The sequence below is a fragment of the Nilaparvata lugens genome, chromosome 10 (genome assembly GCF_014356525.2).
Source record: "Nilaparvata lugens isolate BPH chromosome 10, ASM1435652v1, whole genome shotgun sequence".
NCBI lineage: Eukaryota > Metazoa > Arthropoda > Insecta > Hemiptera > Delphacidae > Nilaparvata > Nilaparvata lugens.
In genome coordinates this window covers 39219499-39241931 of record NC_052513.1, presented here as the reverse complement: position 1 = coordinate 39241931, position 22433 = coordinate 39219499, and the positions used below count along the sequence as shown (strand labels likewise).

General features: G+C 34.7%; 1 protein-coding gene across 1 annotated transcript; it reads left to right on the top strand.

The window, feature by feature from the left end:
• Nucleotides 1-5210: 5210 nt before the first annotated feature.
• Nucleotides 5211-19544, top strand: LOC111045676 (dehydrogenase/reductase SDR family protein 7-like). The gene is made up of 7 exons (XM_039436846.1): nt 5211-5525; nt 6163-6317; nt 6615-6758; nt 8325-8501; nt 9949-10158; nt 11522-11600; nt 18137-19544. Exons 1-7 carry the CDS (start codon nt 5513-5515, stop codon nt 18334-18336), a joined length of 978 nt encoding a protein of 325 aa, XP_039292780.1. The 5' UTR covers nt 5211-5512; the 3' UTR covers nt 18337-19544.
• Nucleotides 19545-22433: the final 2889 nt, after the last annotated feature.

Here is a 22433-nt window from a genome sequence, read left to right as displayed (position 1 = left end):
GAAAAATTAGGAATTTTAATTTGCTGTTAATATAGATCTGCTTTTCTTTTTTAATTAATCCTACATATCACAGAAAATTCGATAATCGATCATCAATCCAATCTTCTAAATAAGATTGATTCGTAATGTTTTATAATAATTGATGGAATCAGTTCCAGTAGATAACTTCCTTACAGACTTTAAATTTCACTTTAAAAAAGTGAAAATAATTATTATTTCTTTTTCCAATAGAATCTTGAACAACGAGAGTTTTCTCAATCTGTTGTCTGTAAATATTTAATTAATTTAGAGAAAGAAAACAAGAATAGGCTGATAGAGATATTTCACCATGCTAATGTTAATTTCATAGATGTCAAAAATTACCATTGAATAACGAAATTCTCACATTGTAGTAAATCTACACATTGTCTGTGATTTCGAAGGATTCTCCCCAATTTCAGTACAATTTCTTGTAGAAGAAGCACTGCCAAACATTATATTCCCCCACCAAATTTGCAATAAAAATCCAGTGATTCTGTTGAAATTTATAAACTTCTGAATTATTGTCTCAGATATGTTTTAGTATTTGTAGACAAAACCAAGATGTATATAGGAAGCTGATGGAAGATCAAATTTTACAACATTTTTGAATGAATTCTTCTGAATTGGGTGGATTTACTACAATGTGGTAGTTTACAAAAGGTATCATAATTATTTATTTCTTCAAAAATTTTACCCACGTTGATTTGTAATATTGTTTTGTGTGGTAATTTATTAGCATGCTTTCTGTTGGGTTCGTGTTGGAACATGCAATTTACAAACGATGTCCATCATTCCAGTTATTAATTATGAAGGCATTTAATATTCTTAATGACAAATTTGTGCAATTAATTCCTAATATATTAACTTTTTATAAGTTGATCTCATGCGACCTGAACAAATGATAGTTGGTATATACATCCCAGGGACTCATTGTACCGTACCAAGTCTATGTGAATTTCATTGTTTTATAAGAATATCGTTTAGAAATTTATTGTCCTAGATTAATAGAGATGACGGTTGGGCTTTGCTGTTAATGGATCAGTGAACGAGAGCAGGAAAATGGCGATAACCTGATTTTAAATACAATGCAATTTTGTCAGAAATGTATTGATTTCATTCATTTTGTAATCCTTCTGATACTTTCATCCAGTTTAATGATACTCTGTTATAAAATTTAATTAATACTATCAACCTTCCAAATAACATCAATGCTGAGAATTTTTTTAAAAATATTTTACAGTGATCAAACCAATATAGTGATTAAATCAAAGATTATTAAGTTGCTTCACTTTGAATTTTCAGCATCGATTGAGAGAGAAGCATAGATATGTTATTCATTATACGGATGTTGAAAGTTCAAATTGAATATCTGGTTGGATAAAATACATTTTTATCCTGATATTTTCATCCACTATTTCACTACATGACACTAGGGAAAATCAAGAGCCGGCTCCGGAGGCTAACCTCTAGGAAAATCGAAAATCTTTAAAGATTTTTCCATAAATTTGTAGAGATTTTCATTGATCTGCTGTTTTAAGAATTTAGATTCGATTAGCCGTCAATAAGTATGTAATATCATGAATCAATTAAATATTATAAGAGACTAAGTCTCCATATTGAACGTCTTTGAAATCTTAAGTTGATATTGTGATTGGATGTATGGGAATACAATTGAATGAGATGCTGTCTTGAGATTTTAGACAAAAAATGATGGAATATAGCGAATTCGAGCATCTAAATAAATTTAAATGAATTATGGACCTTTGTTCAAAGTAAAATATCCCTTCTCTTACACACGACTATTGGAAATTAATGCAACACGTTGGTAGCTACAATGTTTGATAACATGTAACTCAAAAAATCATGATAAATAAACGTGTCTGGTACAGTGATAATATTCTTGCCATGGGTCCTAATGATACTATTCCCGCTCATCAAGGCGATAAAGAGAATAATGAAATAAAAGAAAGCTTAATATTATGCTATCTTTTGTCCATGGTATGGCAAAGTGTGTATGAGGGGGCACAACCAACTGACCCAACTCCCATTTGACCCAACCTACCACTAGACCCAATTTTTCAAATAGAGAAAAACCGCGAAACCATTTGACCCAATAGACATCTGACCCAATATACCATTTGTCCCAGCTCTATGAATATCAAAAAACCAACTGACCCAATTGACATCTGACCCAACCTACCACTTGACCCAACTACTGTGCTGCACTCTGGCAAAACGTCTGCAATGTTCCAGGCTTGGTTACTCTCTACCTACGGTCTACTCTTCAGGTAAAAGTCTAGAAGGCCTTGAAACCAAGCACAACTGTTTTGACAGTTCTTGCTATCTTTGAGGCTAGATTTGTGTTATTTTGTGATTTTGAGGTTAGATCTGTATTATTAAATTTGGATGAGGTTATTAGATTTGGTAAAACCACCATAAAAGCATCTTATCAATCAGTAAATGATTGATGATTATTCACAAGTCACGTAAAATATTTACATCAATTCAATGTAATATCTTCAATTGTATAAATATATTGTTTATAATATCACTGTTGGCTCAATATCTCTGATCTTGTTCGAACTGCTTCCACAGTAAAATTGTACACAGAGTTTATTTTGTCTACACTCAAGTTGGACAAGAGTAACGTTGCTTTATCTTCGTCATTCACAATATAATATTCTGTATAAATTTAGCAATGAATTGTCTCTTATGTGATTATACATTGGACAGACCAATAAGAAGTGTTCTACTGTTTAGTCAGTTTGCAAATTGCATATATTGGACAGTTTTCTTTACAATTTATCCAAATACCCTTTTCTTCAACAAATAAGAACATAACCAGATTAGGCCTACTACCAGCTAATCTCAGTTGGGTTAAACATCGAATTTTTTAGAAAGCCAATCCATACGTATTTGAATTGCTCACCCAAAACAAAATTTGGATTCAATTTCGTGTATCTGGGAGAGGATTGGGAATGTACGGCTCTACCCACATCTGAATTGCAGGCTTAATATTACCACATTTATATATAAGTTATGTATCAGCCCTATACAATTTTGCTTTAAATAGTTCACATCAATCCCATTATCTGTCCACATATTCTCTGCTGAGGCACATCGGAACTGTTTCTTCAGCTTTAGTAAATATACCCAATTGAATCTATCCTCCTTACCGCGCCAGTTGTGCTACCATAAAATCATAGGCCTAACACTTTTTTTGGTATCTTTCATTGGACATTTCCAGTTTTTTTTTAAATTTATTGTTACAATTGCGACTTGATAGCAAGTATTTTAAGCAAAGGTGATGATGATGAGTGAGTGAATGATGATGTTTGATGTTTACCTACATTGTGAATATACGGATACAGTAGGCTATACGGATCAACCAATTTTCTGCCTTTTACAGAAAACAATAAGAGCCAGTTCAAACCTAGGGCTGCTTTCACATTGGTGTATTTTGTCGTTTTGTTGCATTATTAAGCCTCATGTTTTCAAATTCATCTTTATAATATCATATGCCCAATATTCAAGATTATAATAAACATATGTAGGGACAAAATTCAAAACATGAGGCTCAATACATTAATACATGCAACAAAACGACAAAATACAACAATATGAAAGCAGCCTAGCTGTCTCAATACAAATTGCCAAGTCCGGAGTGGTACAATATAGACTAATGAATATACTTACGATTTCAGCTGTAAGATCATATTGTCAACTGAACAAGGTTCAGCTCATGAAACTCTTATTTTTCTCATTCTTGTTAGATACCCTACCAGACTAACATAGATCTGCACATCATTGCTGATAAATAAAACTTTACTTTGTAATGATTATTAATAAATTTACTATTGACCATTGTTAGCCATTTATTTGTTGTTATATTATAGAAGATACATAGCAAATGAGATCAAATTTCCATTATAAATGTGGTCTTAATAGTGGATCAAATTGTTTCCTACAATTTTAGGTCAAATTGATAATTTTTGAACCAATATTGACCGAGCTTGAGTCAATTTCCCATCTTTCCAGAGGGTCTTCTTTGCTTGGACAGACTATGCCCATTACACTGAATTTGATCCAAGGTCAAATTCAGGATCATGGTGATTAATGGGTGAATAAATGAAACGACATTGCCATTTTATTCATTATTATTTTATATTCTAGCTCTAGAATGGATAGATTCTATTTCAATGTTTACTAATTCACATAGCAGAGATTGAAACATAATAGATACTACTCTATTTTCACAAGAGTATATATTGTTGATTTTTATTAGTATTCTACCTACCATATTTTAATCTTTAAACAAGACATCATCAAGTGTTTCTCGTGGACTGAAATTTCCAATATTTTAAACTACTGTAGCTTCAAATAATAATTAATGCATTTAATCTTCCATCAAGGCATTTTCTAATTCCATCAAGGCAGTTCAATAATTCTGAAATACAGTTCAAGCAGTCAACTTTGAAAATAATTATGATTCCCGCTTTTGAAAACAATACTGAAAATGTAGTACCAAATGTCACCACATAAGTAGGTTAGTCTTGACCGTCCTGACATCTACCAGAAAATATCGGAATGTCAACTGTCATGGCTGTCGAAGGAGTACCACTCATCAAGAAGGCATTGATGTTTTGCGCACCATAAACTATGCCACGAGAGCGCAGCACAGTAGTTGGGTCTAGTGGTAGGTTGGGTCAGATGTCAATTGGGTCAGATGGTTTTGTGATGTTTATAATATTGGGGCAAATGGTATACTGGGTCAGATGTCTATTGGGTCAAGTGGTTTCGCGGCTTTTCTCGATTTAAAAAAATTGGGTCAAGTGGTAGGTTGGGTCAAATGGGAATTGGGTCAGTTGGTATGCACCCGTGTATGAGTAGCATATTTTTTTTAGAACACATAGAATGTATATTTTAACTTTTCCGGATATATTCACTGATACTAAAATAAGAGAGTCTGATTTTAGTGTTTGGATGGCAATAGTCTAGTATTAACAGTATCATTTTATTATTAGAAAATAATATCAAATTAGACATTTTTCATTGTAGTTGAAAGAAACATCACCTGGAGCGCTGTAAGTTAAGCGCCTGCGTAATAATCCATAAATTCCTCAAGTTAAAAATCCTCTCAGCACAGCTGACTGCTGTCAGTTCTCAGTTGTTTGTGTGTGTGCGTCGGCTTGGCAGCTTTCTCAGCATTTTTTGTCATTTCTCACTCACTCTCAGACTCAGTTTGTGTTTGTACTTTGTAGTACATTGTTGTAGATTCTACTAAATAAATAATAGTAATAGCCTATACAAACTTGGTGAAAGCAATTTTAAATACTTATTTAGTTACCATTAGATCCTTTGCGTTCTGTGTTGAAAACTCATTCTACTAAATTATGATGTTTGATTTCTTTTAACCAACAAATCTACAGAATCTCAATAATTTTCTAGTCAAATTACTGTAGTAGAAGAAGATAAGCACATTATTTTTACAATGGGGAAAAATGGTAAATTCTTTTCAAAGCTAACAACTTATATAATTATATCTATTTTAATATAATTCTTTATAATTTATCATTTATTGCTTTGTTATCATCCTCTTAAAAGTGAGGTTATATTACTTTTTTCCATTCTTTGCTCTTAATTTGTGTGATAATTTTTCGGTTATCTGTCTTTTATATTGTCTAATAGAATCTACAGCAGTACGACATTATTAGGGGACAAATGTCATTTGATAATTGGCCTCTTAAGTTACAATTAATAATGTGAACAACCTTGAAACAGTCCAGTCATTATTTCAAACGAAAGACTTTAATCAGTAAAATTAGTCATTCATGGTAGTCATAAGAGTTTTCTTGTTGGTCTTGTTCCAAAGTAATTAAAAATCAGAGTTTGTTATTATCTTCATAACAAGGGGAGTAATTGATGGACAATTAGAAATATTTTAATGTTCTATTGAAACAGCAAATCCACTCAGTTGGTTAATCTACAACCATTATCTACTACATGTTCAAAATAAGTGGACTGCGACTTTTTTAGTTTTAGTTGGATATTGGATTTAATTCAACCATTGTCAATGAATGTTTTGCTGTTACTTTCAGTTTATAACTACTAATCCATTTATCAATTTTTTACTTTCTACAGATAAGCCAACCACCTCTCAAATGTCTGAAATGGATGGTCCCGGCTGGACATTCTTATGGTGGATGTTAACTTCAGTGTTCATTCCAATTTCCATTCCATACCTTGTTTACAAAATATTCTACTCGAAAACTACAAAATACAAGCTTCAGGGAAAGGTGAGTTTTGCTTAGTTTTTCAATATTTTTTTTAACAGTTCATTCAATTTTAATTTTTTTTGCAGTACCTCATTCAATTATCATTTGTTTTTTTAAAAATAGTTGGTCAAAATTCATTGCAATATTAACAGGAGCCAATTCAGGCTTAATATACCGGTACCGTCACTCAACGTACACTGATATAACCGTACTTTAAACGAACAGTACTGTTCTACTCTAATGACTACATGAATATTTTTCCTTACCGTACTACTCTAATTAAACATTATCAAACAATTCGTATTCTTGTAATTCCAGGTTGTTTTAATAACAGGGGCCAGTTCAGGCCTGGGTGAAGCTCTGGCACACTCCTTCTATAAAGCTGGCTGCAAAGTGATCCTCACAGCTAGAAGAGAGAAAGAGCTAGCAAGAGTCAAAAACGATCTACTCTCGTTACATCCTGTAAGTTTCAATCAATATTTATTTATGAATCTATCAATTGTCCTCATTACAAACATCATTTGTTGAAAAAGGATGAAGTTATCGGATTTGTCTAATGACAGGCAAGGATAGTAAACAAATGCCAAGCAAATGCTGACTTTGAGACGTGGTTCTCAATGTAATAGTGTAGTTACAGGGTGGGGCAGATCCGATTAACGAGTTTAGAAGGGTTATAAATAATGAATCGCTCAACTTAGAAAAAACTCTTTAATCGGTTCAATTCAGTTTGAAATATAGTTTTTTTGTTAATTTTTTGGAAATTATATCAGTTAAATGGCGGTCATAAGCAGCAATATACTAATGTAGCGCATTTTTGAAGTTTTAAAACGCATTTTGCCACATTGCAATTGGTAAGGCTTTGATCTCTTCTCTGATTCGCTCCTTTAGTTCTCCCAAGGTGTGTGGGCGATCTTTGGAAACTTTATTTTTGAGAAAAAGATCGCATATGCTTAAATCGGGTGAGCGTGTCGGCCACCTCAAGTCCACCCTTTGTGAGATTAGCCGCCCTGGGAACATTTGTCTCAACACATTCATTGAAATACGCCCTGTGTGGTGGGCTGTAGCTTCATCCTAATGAACCATATTTCTCCCAAGTCATGTTCCTCAGCAAGTTATTCCAATTTGGGGCGCAGAAACGTTTTTAGCATTGTCGCATAACGCTGGGAGGTGACATTGACGGTGATGTTGCCATTCTCAAAGAAGTACGATTTAAGCATATGCGATTTTTTCTATGACATTTATGGCCGGTTTCCGAGCTCGAGATTTAGCTAAGTCCTAGACTTTGAACAGCTGGAGTCAGAAAATTGGTTTTCCAAAACGGGGCGTAGTCGCAGTCATTGTCATAGTCACGTTTGAATTAAATTTCGAAAAACTAGAAAAATGAACACAGAATAAAATAAAGAGAAAATAGTGTAAAGTTTGAGCTATTTTGAATTATTTAGGAGTGTCTAATTTCGTCAAGGAAAAACGTTTCCAATATTATAGAAATGAGAAAATAAAAACTACGATTACTGTTATAAAAGCTACGACTACACCCCGTTTTGGAAAGCCAATTTTCTGACTCCAGCTGTTGTAAGTCTGGGACTTAGCTAAATCCCGAGCTCGGAAGCGAGTCCTAAATCGAAAATAAAGTTTCCAAAGATCGCCCACACACCTTGGAAGAACTAAAGGAGCGAATCAGAGAAGAGCTTTATCAATCGCCGAGTGCCAAAATGCGTTCTAAATCTTAAAAATACGCTACATCAGTGTATTGCTGCTTATGGCTGCCATTTAACTGATATAATTACCAAAAAAATAACAATAAAAACTATATTTCAAACTGAATTGAACCGATTTAAGAGTTTTTTTTCTAAGTTGAACGGTTCATTACTTATAACCCTTCCAAACTCGTCAATCGGCTCTGCCCCACCCTGTACATTACTTCTCCGCGTATTTATGGATCATTTGTTGCAGATTAATATAGTACCATATTCACAATTTTTTACTTTTCTAATTTGTTTTTCTAATAATATTTTGTTTTGCTTGCAGACAGTACCCACCTACCCTCCGGTAGCTCTCCTACTGGACATATCCAAACTAGAGGACATTCCGAAGTATGTGAGTGAAGTACTGGCCATTCACAAGAATGTTGACATCCTTGTCAACAACGCTGGCATCTCGTATAGGGGTGATGTCATGTCAACTAAGCTGGAAGTTGATGAACAGGTTAGAAAATAAATTTGTTCTTCAAATAAATTGACAATCGATTAAAAAAATAGATGGATAATCACCTACAAATTGACACACTAGATGTTTCCACTTTCATAGGACTTGCAATCAATAACTGAGATTGAAATCTAAATCCTATTATATTAAGAGAGCAATTTCTGTATATATTTGGTTATTTATATTTATGGTTATTTATGTCCAACGGATCTCGAAAACGGCTCTAATGATTTTCACGAAATTTGGAACATAATAGGTTTATGATATAAAAATTAGATTGCACTAGGTCTCATCCCTGTGAAAATTTGCTGAACGACATTAAAAGGATAATTCATCCTTGGCTGAAACAGCTGAGACTTTCGTTGTCTGTGGATAGTAAAAAAGTGAGTGAGACGCACTCGGTCTGAAAATCAAAATATCTCATCCCCGAAATTCATAAGCTGACGTATAAACACGAAGCTGTGAAAACACCAGCTGTGAAATATAAACACGATAATTTTAAAGAATTGTGTTATGTTTATGAATAAATAAAAATAACGAGCGAAGCTCGGTACCCCGATATGATTATCTATGGAGTGTTCTTAGTCGAATAGATTTGATGCTGGCTTTATAATTTGGAGGTCCGGGTTCGAATCCCGGTCCTGGCAAGATACTTTTCACGGGCCCAATCCCATGTCTCTGATAGGCCAGCTGTAAAATATAAACACGATAATTTTAAAGAATTGTGTTATGTTTATGAATAAATAAAAATAACGAGCGAAGCTCGGTACCCCGATATTATTATCTATGGAGTGTTCTTAGTCGAATAGATTTGATGCTGGCTTTATAATTTGGAGGTCCGGGTTCGAATCCCGGTCCTGGCAAGATACTTTTCACGGGCCCAATCCCATGTCTCTGATAGACACGTTAAAGCCGTCGGTCCCGTCTGCCTGATAACAGTCATTAGGCCATGTCATAGGCCCTGAAATTGATCAGGTGAGACCTGAAAACTCATTTGTGTTACAGCGTGTTAGTGAGAATTTCAGTGTAATAATGATATAATATTCGTATGGCTGTTATTGGTGGGGAGTCCTTGATGGAAGTTCCACCGCGTCTGAATATATCATTCAAGCCGTAAATGGGCTTTACGGCTGTCATACTTCAGCAGGGACCGACAGTTTAACGTGCCCATCCAATAAAACGGGAGTGATCTGGTCGAAAACTTTTGGCAATGAGCAGGTTTGAACTTGGGAAGCGATCGAAATTCAGTGTGAAACTTGAACAATGTGTGAAAAATGATGGTCCCCACCTTACTGGAATAATATCGAAAAGTAACAATCTTTCTGTATAAAACCAAAATTTCCATTTGCGTTCTTTCGATTTGTTGGAATACGAATGAATATATGACTTGAAAAAAATGACTGGAAAAAAATTAGAACCAAACTTGAATTTGTGCTGTGTTTTGCAGGTGATGGCAGTCAACTACTTCGGGACAGTTGCGTTGACTAAGGCGCTTCTCCCGCAGATGGTTGAGGGAAATGGAGGCCATATTGTTGCGGTGAGCAGTGTACAGGGTCGCATCGCAGTCCCGCATCGCTCTGCGTACGCCGCGTCCAAACATGCCTTGCAAGCGTTTTTCGACTCGCTGCGTGCTGAGTTAGCTGGTAGTAATGTCAAGGTAAAAACACTCAAATAGTAAAATCATAGAGAAAAGATAGATTAGAATAGAATATTTATTTCGCCAAAATACAAGATACATAAGACGATATATCGCATAAGAAGAATATATCAATAAGAAGATATATCGCATAGTTTCTAGAATTCATTCAAAGTTTGGAAGTTTTGTATCATATTTTGGCTTTGTGTATCAAGCTTAGATGATACTGTATCATATTGTGGTGATAATGTATCAATATCGGGGACCGAGCTTCGCTCTGGAGTGTTAAAAGTGTACAAAAGCATAAAAAATTTAATACGAAAGGAGAAATTATAATAACATTCATAGTACATACAGAAATGTTCTATCTAATCACAATAAATCGATAATAATTCCCAGAGGAATGGAAAATTTCACTCACATAGTGCCCGGCTTTAGTGCCCGGTTGCACAAATGCCGGTTAAATTTTAATCCTGATTAATTTCACGTGAACCAAATCAGAAAAGACCATTTAAAAAGATGGATCTATTGGAATTAATCAGAATTGACAATAACCCGGCTTTTTTGCAACCGGCTCTAAGTACTTGATTGAATGATTACAAAAGTTCAACAGATGAGTCATAATTTTGACACAGTCCCACACACATGAACTCGCTCTCTCAATTCCATCATCAACAGACGACGAAATAATTATTATCAGCTGTTTTTCCAACGATGAATAATAATTATCCTTTTAATATCCTTCAGTGAGTTTTCCCAGGGATGAGACCTAGTGCAATCGAATCTACATATTATAAACCTACTATCATAGAGAAACAATAGCGTAAGTAGATATCCCATGGTATAGGGAATTTATGTCGCAACTTTTACTGTTATCTCAAGCCGATTACTTTCGATTATTGTCAATTTTTACTGTTTTGTTGGAGTGATAGTGTATGAACGGCACAATATGACAGACTACCAGTGTCACACAGCTGCATAGGAAAGAACTACGTGAACTATCGGCTTGGGATAACAGTAAAAGTTGCGACATAAACGATACCATGGGATATCTATCTACTTATGCTATCGTTTCTCTATGCTACTATGTTCTGAATTTCGTGAGAATCGTTAGAGCCGTTTTCGAGATTCGGTGAAATACAAACATATAAACAGAAATTGCTCATTTAATAGTATAGGATTTATGGTTATACCAAAGAGAAAAGATAAAACAAGAATATATCCAATGGTATAGGGCGTTTATGTTCCAAATTTCACTGTTAATTCACTAGTAATAGAAGTTGTAATAGTTGTTATCCAAGTCATTCGGCTCTGTTTGTCATCTCATGAACTGTGCTGATGCTGGTCAAAAAATATTTATATTTTGAAAAATATCTGTTTTCAGGTGACTGTCGTAAGTCCCGGTTATATCAAGACGAATCTCTCACTGAATGCTGTTACCGGTAGTGGAGAGGTGTATGGAGGTAATTTATTTATTCATCTATTCATTTATCTATTCCTCAAATTATTCATTCACATTAAGTGCCGTTTGCACAGTATCAGTTTGAAGTAAATTTCTTTTTTTAACTGGATTAAGTCCATATCAAGCTTCGTTCATTATAATGTGGTTTATTTTGAGTGCAAGCCATCAGCTGATGAATTCTGCTCAAGCTTTGACTGTGCAAACAGTCCTAAGTTCAATAAAAATACTTCCAAAAAAGAACAACAGGCTCAACCCCAAAACTGTGTCTATTCCAATTTACAGAATATAGTCCAAAATATATGATGTTGTAAAAGTCACCTTTTTAATTTAAAGATTTACACTTCAAAACAAGTAAAAAAATATGGTGTGGAGCACTCTTTCCTTGCTCATTGAACTGTAAGCCCCATTCTTAAAGGAGAATAATTTAGGGGAATAACATAATGACGATTGGCGGCAACATATTTGAAACTACGATCAGGAGAATAATTTAGGGGAATAACATAATGACGATTGGCGGCAACATATTTGAAACTACGATCAGACTACTGTATATGTGTAGCCTATATATAATTGTTTTCAGAGTACTTTTTCATTTGTGTAAATTGTGAAATTCGATGATATTTTTCAAAAGTCGTCAAAACAGCTGTTCTACAGATGAACTATCTCGACTATGTGTTCTTTTTATGATCTGCTCTACCTACCTACCTCATGCACGAGAAGGAGGTTACAAAGTCCATTTCTCAAGGATGGGGTGGACCCCCATTACTTTCCCAGAAAGGAGACTCTTGCCAGTTAATAGAGCTGATAAATAACTATACAGGATATGAATTTGAAAACAATCGGTCAATTCATTTTTGAGAAAATCGTGAAAACATGGTTTTTTAGTAATTATCCGCCATTTTTCTCAAAAATATTACGGAGCTCCTGGAATTTTCCCAGAAATGAGACTCATATCAGTCGATAGGGCTTATGATTAGCTATCCATGGTATAAATTTGAAGAAATTCGTTAGAGCCGTTTTCGGGAAAACCATGAAAAACATGGTTTTTTAGTGATTATCCGCCATTTTTCTCAAGAATATTACGGAGCTCCTACAATTTTCCAAGAAATGAGACTCATGTCAGTTGATAGGGCTTATAAATAGCTATGCATGGTATAAATTTGAAGAAAATCATTAGAGTCGTTTTTGAGAAAACCGCGAAAAAACATGGTTTTTTAGTGATTATCCGACATTTTTTCCGCCATCTTGAATTTAATTTTATTGGATTTCTTATTGTCTGATCCTCATGGTATAAGGACCAACACCCAAAAATCATGTTTTTGGACTCAGGGGACCTTTAAACTTATAGAAAACTTGAAATTAGGGTACCTTAATTTCTTTTGAAAGCAATGCTTTCCTTACGTATGGTAATAGAACAAGGAAAGTAAAAAAACAAACTTTGAATCAGGTTGAAGTCAAGTTTTGAATTGAGTTAGAACGAGAATTGGATACTCGGGGTATCAGAAATTGTAAGAAAACATCTTCTGGTTTCGACAAGCCAATAGACTGATTTATAATTATTGTCCCCAGTAATAAAACAATAAAATATTTATCTTGATTCTATTCACATGTCAACTTCACTCAAAATAAATACATTAAATCCAAATATTAATAATGAAATACGGGGGTGTTGTCTAGAAATATAACATAATCTGAAGTCAAATATTAATAATTATTCAAACTCTGTATTTGGTAACTATCTTTATTCAAATATTGTTATTCCTCTTCAAATCGGGAATATTAATTTGATAAACCAGCAAATCTCGAGTTGGAGGATGTCCAATGAATTTGAATTTTATCGGAAAACATGAGGTATTATTGTGTCAACAATGTAATCTTTTTGAAATCAATTTGAAAGAGACCAAAGTATTGTCTTTTCACACGATACAAGCTTTCCACTTTGTTTTAGCAGAATGTTTAGTAACAGAGAGAATAATTGAGCTCTGATAACTATTAATGTACTGTATTGTATTTGGAATTCAAAATTGCTTTTCAAATTCAATAACTATTATAGTACGGTATTGTGGTTTAAATTCGTAGATAACAATACAATACAATACATAGCATATGCTCAGTTTATTTGAACAATTCTTTGATTGCAAACTATTATACAAAATTGAAAAAGAATCTCTAGTCTATTTATCCCTGAACAACTCATTTATATATTTTTTCTCTCTCTCTCTTTGTCTCTCTTCACTAATATTCTTCTTTTTGTATAATTATTGTACTTAATGTATTATTAATATCGGGGCACCGAGCTTCGCTCGTTATTTATTTATTGATAAACATAACCCAATTCTTCAAAATGATTGGGGAAGGACTAACAGGCACAGCCCAAAACTGTTTCTTCCCCGAACAGTTTCATCAGTTTCAAAAACTGTTTTTGATTTATACACTATAAATGTTCCAAAAAGTAGGTTATGTTTCATACACTTGAATTCAGGTCAATTTTGAGTCAAAATATTTAAAAACAGAAAAGTTCTAATTTAGATTGTTTACAAACCAAATTGAGTAACAAAATAACACTCACTAATCACTTTAACCTGTAAAATAATGATTAACTTTGAATATTATGATATACTCTAATTTAGAGTGATAAACTATGTCATGTCAACAAATCGATTATTTTGATAACATTTCTAGATAATATTTCTCGCGAGATACGGTAAGCTGATTGTATGATTACACAGCTGATCTCCCACACAGGCACACGCATCTTCTGTTATCGGCAGACGACGAAATTATACAGACATCTGTTCTTCCAAAGATTAATTATCCTTTTAATGTCCTTCAGCGAGTTTTCCCAGGGATGAGACATAGTGCAATCGAATTTATCTGTCATAAACCTACTATGTTCCAAATTTCGTGAAACTCGTTAGAGCCGTTTTCGAGATCCGTTGAACATAAATAACCAGATATAAAAATACAGAAATTGCTCGCTTAATATAATAGGATAGAAGTGTTATTTTTTGTTTATCATTAAACAAGAAGAAGAAAAGAAAGAAGAGGAGGAAGAATAAGAAGAACAAGAAGGATGTTCTCCTTTCGAAGCCTATATTGAGATTTATGTCTTTCGGAGGAGATGATAAGCCGTCGGTCCCGATTACCTAAAAAGTAGTTTTTTTCATCTCTCATCATCATCATCATCCCTCTCACTCATTACCCACACACAAGCCTAAGCGCTTATGTGGGCATCACCCTCAGTATTATTATGATTATAGATTCACGTTATGCCTAGTCCACACTATCGCCCAGTCGCTGGCCAAGTGACTTGCCAAGCTGGTAAGCTTGGCCACGTTGGTCTTGCCATCTACACTGCAATGTGACCATTCGTGGATGCTCGGCTGGCCACTCGCCTTCTCTCGACAAAAATCGGAGCGATGGCAAGCGAAGGCCAATGAATCTATCGCTGGCAAACCACCCATCCACACTCTCGCGTTCGTTGTCATTTGTACGCATTGGGCGAGAGTGTGGATGCGGCATTATGTAGTCAATGGAAATGATATGAACTCAAAGTTTCAAATTTTTATATTTCCATCCACTTCTTTAGTAATATTCTTTTCCTACAGTTACGTTGAAAAGTGGCCATTCCTGCACTGATTACAGAACGCAAAGAATCACTTTTCCACACTAGTGCGCAAAGTAATTACCATAGAGAAACAATAGCTTAAGTAGATATCCCATGGTATAGGGCGTTTATGTCGCAACTTTTACTGTTATCTCAAGCCGATAGTCCACGTAGTTCTTACCCTTGAAGCTGTGTGACGCTGGTAGTCTCTCATATTGTGCCGTTCGTACCCTCTCACCCACCCAAAACAGTAAAAATCTACAATAATCGATAGTAATCGACTTGAGATAACAGTAAAAGTTGCGACATAAACACCCTATACCATGGGATATCTACTTACGCTATTGTTTCTCTATGGTATTACTTTATACTTTGCATATTATCTTGCAGCCATCCCAATCAGCTGTTGACATTGTTGGCGTGTATGCGAATTTGTTCTTTCTATATTTTTTCTGTTTTTTTCATGGGATATCTACTTACGCTATTGTTTCTCTATGGTATTACTTTATACTTTGCATATTATCTTGCAGCCATCCCAATCAGCTGTTGACATTGTTGGCGTGTATGCGAATTTGTTCTTTCTATATTTTTTCTGTTTTTTTCATGGGATATCTACTTACGCTATTGTTTCTCTATGGTATTACTTTATACTTTGCATATTATCTTGCAGCCATCCCAATCAGCTGTTGAAATTGTTGGCGTGTATGCGAATTTGTTCTATCTATATTTTTTCTGATTTTCAAATAAATAAAAATGAGAACTCATTAAATTTATGCATTTTGAATATTATTAATTATTCATTAAGTTATTTCAAATAATATTTTTCATTCATAAATTGATTGGTTGAAAAATTATTTAGAAATTAAGATTTACTCAAAATTATTCAAATTTTCAAATTAATTTAATTTTTAATTTCAATAAATTATCGATTATTAATTTTCAATTGGATTATCAAGTTTAAAATAAATTAAAGTTGTTATTAATAACAAAATTATACAGACAAACATTTGATGGATTTCAGCCATCATTTTACCCATAATCAACCACTTCTCATATTCAATGGTAACTGTAGGAAAAATTTAATGTGAAATACGTGCGAAAAGTTCCTCTGCTGCACTCAAGAAACCATTCCGCCCTCACCTACGGCTCGTGCGTAAACGTTTCTTTCGGTGCAGCAAACTGTCACTTTGCGCACTAGTTGCACAAATAACTATTGCAATAGTGTTTTTACTAGTTTTCTACTTTCTACTTTTTGACGATTTCCTATACTCTTCTAAGAGTCTCCAGGAAGAAAATTTAATCAAATCAAATACTGCTTTTATAACGTGGACCTCACACTATAGGAAAGTTATACAAGGATAACAAGATGATACAAAGATGATAGACAAGGATAACAAGATGATACAAAGATGATAGACAAGTATAACAAGATGATACAAAGATGATAGACAAGGATAGCAACACCAATGTTAATCAAATACTGCTATTATAACGTAAACCTCACTATAGGAAGATGATACAAGGATGATAGACAAGGATAGCAACACCAATGTTAATCAAATACTGCTATTATAACGTGGACCTCACTATAGGAAGATGAAACAAAGATGATAGACAAGGATAGCAACACCAATGTCAATCAAATACTGCCATTATAACGTGGACCTCACACTATAGGAAGGTGATACAAGGATAACAAGATGATAGACAAGAATAGCAACACCAATGTTAATCAAATACTGCCATTATAACGTGGACCTCAATATAGTGATTTTTTGTATTTGTGTTTCTACGGGAACGCGCCAACCAAGCTCCCCGACAGCTGAGCTCCTTTTAAAACCACTTTCGAGGGGATTGGTTGACTGCGTCAACTGAGTTCCTGAGAGAGGAGCTTGGTTGTCGATAGCGTGCAAGGATCTTGATTGTCGTCTACGGTCCCGACAACCAGTCTCCTCTTAACCAGTAGTGGATTGGCTGTCGGGGAGACTAGTTGATGCCAGCTTGCAAGGAGCTTGGTTGTCGTCACCAAACCCGACAACAAGCTTCTCGCAGTTTTCGCGAGTAAAGTGACATATATTTCATGCACTTACTTAATGGATTTCCTCAAATCACGCCTGGTTTTCCCAGTCATTCATTGCTTTTTGATGAGTTATATCACATTTCTCAAGAACCAATAGTTCAAACTTCATAAAGAGGCTCAGCTTAGTGATTAGTTCATATTTTTATGTTTTTATCCAAGAGCTACATTTTAAAACAACAAGCGAGTGAAGAAAGTTACTCTGTTGTGTAATATGATGTACTAGAGTGATCCGTTTTAATGGGTTTTGCAGGAGAGCGAGCGAAGACTTTCAAAGTCAGTTGGAAAGAGAAATAGTTTATTTCATTCAATGTTTAGAAGTGGAATCATTAAGTTTTTACTCCAATAATCGAATCCATAGAATGGATCTGTGATTGTACTACTTCCCCGCCCGCTTCAAGCTGGTTTCAATACCCAATTTATTACAATTTAGTTGCGTAAAGCCACACATTTTTGAGCAAGGCTCAAGTGGCATGCAACATGTCAAGTTCAGGATCGGGATCCTGAGAATGCGTTGCAGCACTCCTGTATTGTATAGGGACATGACTCTACCCAATAGGGTATCGGTTGTCGTTAGCGTACGAGGCACTTGGTTGTCGGGTACGATCACGACAACCAGACCCCTCATATCCAGCAGGGGATCAGCTGGCGGGGAGCTTGGTTGTCGGCGGAAACCAAGCTCCTCCGTTCCAGTAGGGGATTAGCTGTCGGGGAGACTAGTTGACGGCAATGGCATATTTGCCAGGGGATTGGTTGACGCCTGTGATCAAAATTGCGAGAAGCTTAGTTGTCGGGGAAAGATATTGACGGACTCGTCTCTACTAAATTATTCGATGTTTCGATTGTGTTTCAGAAATGGACGAAACAACAGCATCGGGTTATTCCCCAGAAATGGTGGCCAATAAGATTGTGGTGAGTGTAGCGAAGCAGAAAAACGAGGTAGTGATTGCGCCGTTGTCAGCTCGTATCGGCATCGGTCTGCGTACAGTGTTGCCAAGTCTCTATTTTCGCATTATGGAACGCAGAGCTGCCAAAGCTGCTAAGAAGAAGTGAATCCGAAACACTTATAAGTATCACTTATTCTGAAGTAAGTGAGTGTGCACTGACTGTCTATGACCTAAAAATGAATGAACCAGAATCACTTCTGTTGATCATTTTTTTCTGACATAATTGCAGAAGTAAGTGAGTGTCGATTGATTGTTTTTGAGCCAAAAATAAGTGAACCAGGGTCACTTCTGTTGATCATTTTTTTCTGACATAATCGCTGAAGTAAGTGAGTGTCAACTGACAGTGTTTGACCCAAAAAATAAGTGAACAAGTATCTCTTCTGTGGTTAAGATCTCTTCTGTTATTACTAGTTCTATCATGGTCACTTATTCTGACTTGATCACAGAAGTAATATTATCACAAATTAATGAAAACAATATAACAATATTGTAGTATCTTTCAAGTTGAAAATGACTAAAGTTAGGGTCGAAACTAGTTGTTGAACTATTTTAAAGTTTTTGAAAAATAAAGGGTACTACAAGATTTTTATATTGTTTCAATTAATTTGTTAAAAAGTAGCCCATGTAAGTTGAGTGTTTTTTTATTGCTATCACTTATGATGATAATAATAATAATGATCATTTATTTACTCTGACATAAACACAGTAGGAAGTTAGTGTCGACTGATTGTGTCTGAGACAAAATTAAGTGAACCAGGATCATTTCTGTGGTGAAGATCTCTTATTTTATCCGTAATTATAATATTATAATCACTTATTCTGACTTGATCACAGAAGTGGAGCTATAACTATTAAGATTATCACTTATTCTGCCATAGCCACAGAAGGAAGTGAGTATTGACTTTGAGCCAAAAATGAGTGAACCAGAATCACTTCTGCGGTGAAGATCCCTTCTGTTATCACTTATGATGATCACTTATTTTGACATAAACACAGAAGTGAAGTCAGTGAGTTGTATTGATTGATAGTGTCTGAGCCAAAAATAATTGAACCAATAACACTTCTGCGGTAAAAATCTCTTATTTTATCTCTAATTATATGATTACCACTTTTTTATATATTTCATCTATATACAGGGTATAAGGATTGATCAATTTTTACTAAAATTCAGTTTCCTAATTGAACTTAATTATTCAGACTGGATCGCAGAAGTAAAGTTAGTGGCTTGTGTCGACAAGACATGATCAGACACGTTCAGTCACAATACTTCACATAGTTGCTTATGAAGACATGTCTAATTGCAATGACTAATCAGTGTGACTTCACATAGTTGCTTATGACGCAACTCACACTGATTAGTCATTGCAATTAGACATGTCTCCATAAGCAGCTATGTGAAGTATTGTGACTAAGCGTGTCTGATCATGTCTTGTCTTGTCTTGACTAACTGGTGTGCAGGTGCACTAAGTGAGTCAATATCATTTCTTCTGTAAAGATCTCTTCTGTTATCACTATGATGATCATATTCTATAATAATCACTTATTTTGACTATATATCGCAGAAGTGAAGTTAGTGACTTGTGGTGACTGACAGTGTCTTATTCATTAATCACTTATTTACAATAATTTATTCTATGATAATCACTTCTCTGTACTGTAAGGAAGTGATAATCACTTATCACAAATTCTGTAATAGTTACAGAAGTGAATGACTTAACTGTGTCGATTGAGTGTTGTGATATTTTCAACGGACCACCCCGTTGTTTGTACTTATATTTCTGTTTTTCAAAATATAGTTTGGATAAATACAGAGTTGAGTGGTTTTTCTTTGGAGTAGCCCCATGTAAAGAATGAAGTTCACAATATTATAGAAGTAGACAAAATATAGAAAAATACAATTTCAAATTCACAAAATTAGCTATATTACTGTACTGAATTAATGAAATATAGTTTCAAATAGTTGATTTTAGTACATTAATAAAGGAAGGATAATATTTGGTCAGGTATTGCACAATCGCACCCGTTCATGATATATGAGCGTTTAAGGACTTTTTCCCATACAAATATTTGTGAACCTTCGGGTATCGAGGTGTAAATTTTGAAATCTAATGATCGATTCTTGTCCATTCATTCAAGGACAAATTTAGGACCAATTCAATGTACATAGATTCCAGCTATCTAGTCCATCTATTCAGAGATGCTGAATAAAAGAATCTTTACATTTTCAAGCTTGCATCTGTGTGGTTGCGAATCTATAATGAGATTATCTTTCGTTTGCTAATGACCTATGGTACATGAACTGTTTAAGCAAAAATCTCACATGTTATCATTAATAAGTAAGTATGATAATTTAGTGCGATATCTTTGGAGTTTGTGTCCTTCTTACTCGCCCTATGATAGAGAACATGGAAGAATTTCCATTTTAGGTGAGTTCCGAACCACCAAGTGAGTGATAAAAGAGTAGCATGCTTTATTGATCCGTTTGGAGCAGGGGGTACCCTCTGAACATTGGAAATTGGAATAATTTTGGGTGTTCTCGTTACATGAAGAAAGCTCGCAAGATACGTGTTGCATGAGTTTCTGCAACTCGATCACAAACTTTGCAACACTAGATCAAAGTCAATTACCTAAAGAGTAGTCGTCATCTCTCATCATCATCCCTCTCATTCATTACTCACGGACAAGCCTAAGTGCTTATGTGGGCTTCACCCTCAGTATTATTATTATGCGTCAAATTCCCTTGTATGGAAATCGCTAAGTATTTACTTTGGATGCCGTACTAGATCCTTATTTCTTTGATTCTCCCAAAATTTTTCTCATTCTAGCCGATATAGCCTCTCTTCTTTCTTGGGAAAAGACTACATTTCACCTCTTAATTTCCACGGGGCGTATTTCCCACTTTGTAACACTCCTTCTGAGTATTGGTTTCTGTTAAATATTATGTCATCATCAATTCCTGCATCAGATAAGTCCTTCTGTACATTTTTAATCCAATTTCCCCCGTCTTTTTGCTCTTAACAAAAAGTAGGACTCTCTTCGTAATTCGATCCCACGGCAGTCTCATCAAATGTCCAAAAAAACTTTAATCTCCTCCTTTTGATATCGGCAGATACTTTTCGAGTATTTTTCCACAACGCAGCTCTTTAACCATCTTCCGTTTTTCTTGAGCTCATTATTCTCCTGATGAGTTTCCTCTCCACACGACATAAATCCTCAATATCCAGTTTGGTATTCAAGGCTAAAGTTTCACTTGCATACAGGAACATGGGTTTAATTACTGTATTGTAATGTCGTACTTTGGATTTTATTGAGACACTTCTTGTTGTAGATGTTTTGTACCAAGCCAAATCCCTCTTGTGCTTTTTTCTCTCTCTCTCTCTCTCTTAGGGCTTCCTTCTCAGAAATAAATTCTCCAAGATATCTGAAGGATGCGACGCTATTTACTTTCCCATACTTTGTTTCATTATTATAAATTCGGAAATATAATTTGTGGAGTAGTTGTGTAATGATACTTAGTTTCTTTTTATACATGGTATTTCTTATTTTTTGAAAATAAACTCAAATATTTCTCAAATTACATTCAATATGTTACACCAGTTATCAAAAACATAAATTTTCTCGTTTAGTAACTATTTCATGTCATAATTTCCTCGTTTACAAGAGATTTTTGGCCAATTTCCAATGCAATTGACGCAGTTTACATCCTCGAACAGTTCTGGCATACTGGCAATGATATTGCCAGAGTTGCATCAATTTCTGATGCTTAGTTTAAGAGGAACTGTGTTGGAAACGAGATGGCAACACTATTTTAAAAATCAAGTTTGATTCTTATTAAATTTTATTTATCTTCTGAATATGTAGATTCACGTTAAAAGCTTAAAGGACAGGTTGATAGGATTAAGTTGTTTTTAAAAATACTAGAATGTTTTGAAGAATGGTCGATGTTTTTGAACGGGTAGTATTGAATTCCAGTTTTCCTCCGCCGGTGGGCAAAGCTAAAGGACGGAAACTGTACCTATGGAGAAGGTAAACTAAATTTTATCTTTCTCTACTGATAATGAAGTTCTCAGGAATTCAATATTGTGCTTGATTCAAAATTGATGACACAACATAATCGTATGAATTCAATCTGTTGATGATGACGCTCACTTTAATCCAAGCCTGGTGCATGATCAATACGGGAGTGATTTGTACCAAAAATAA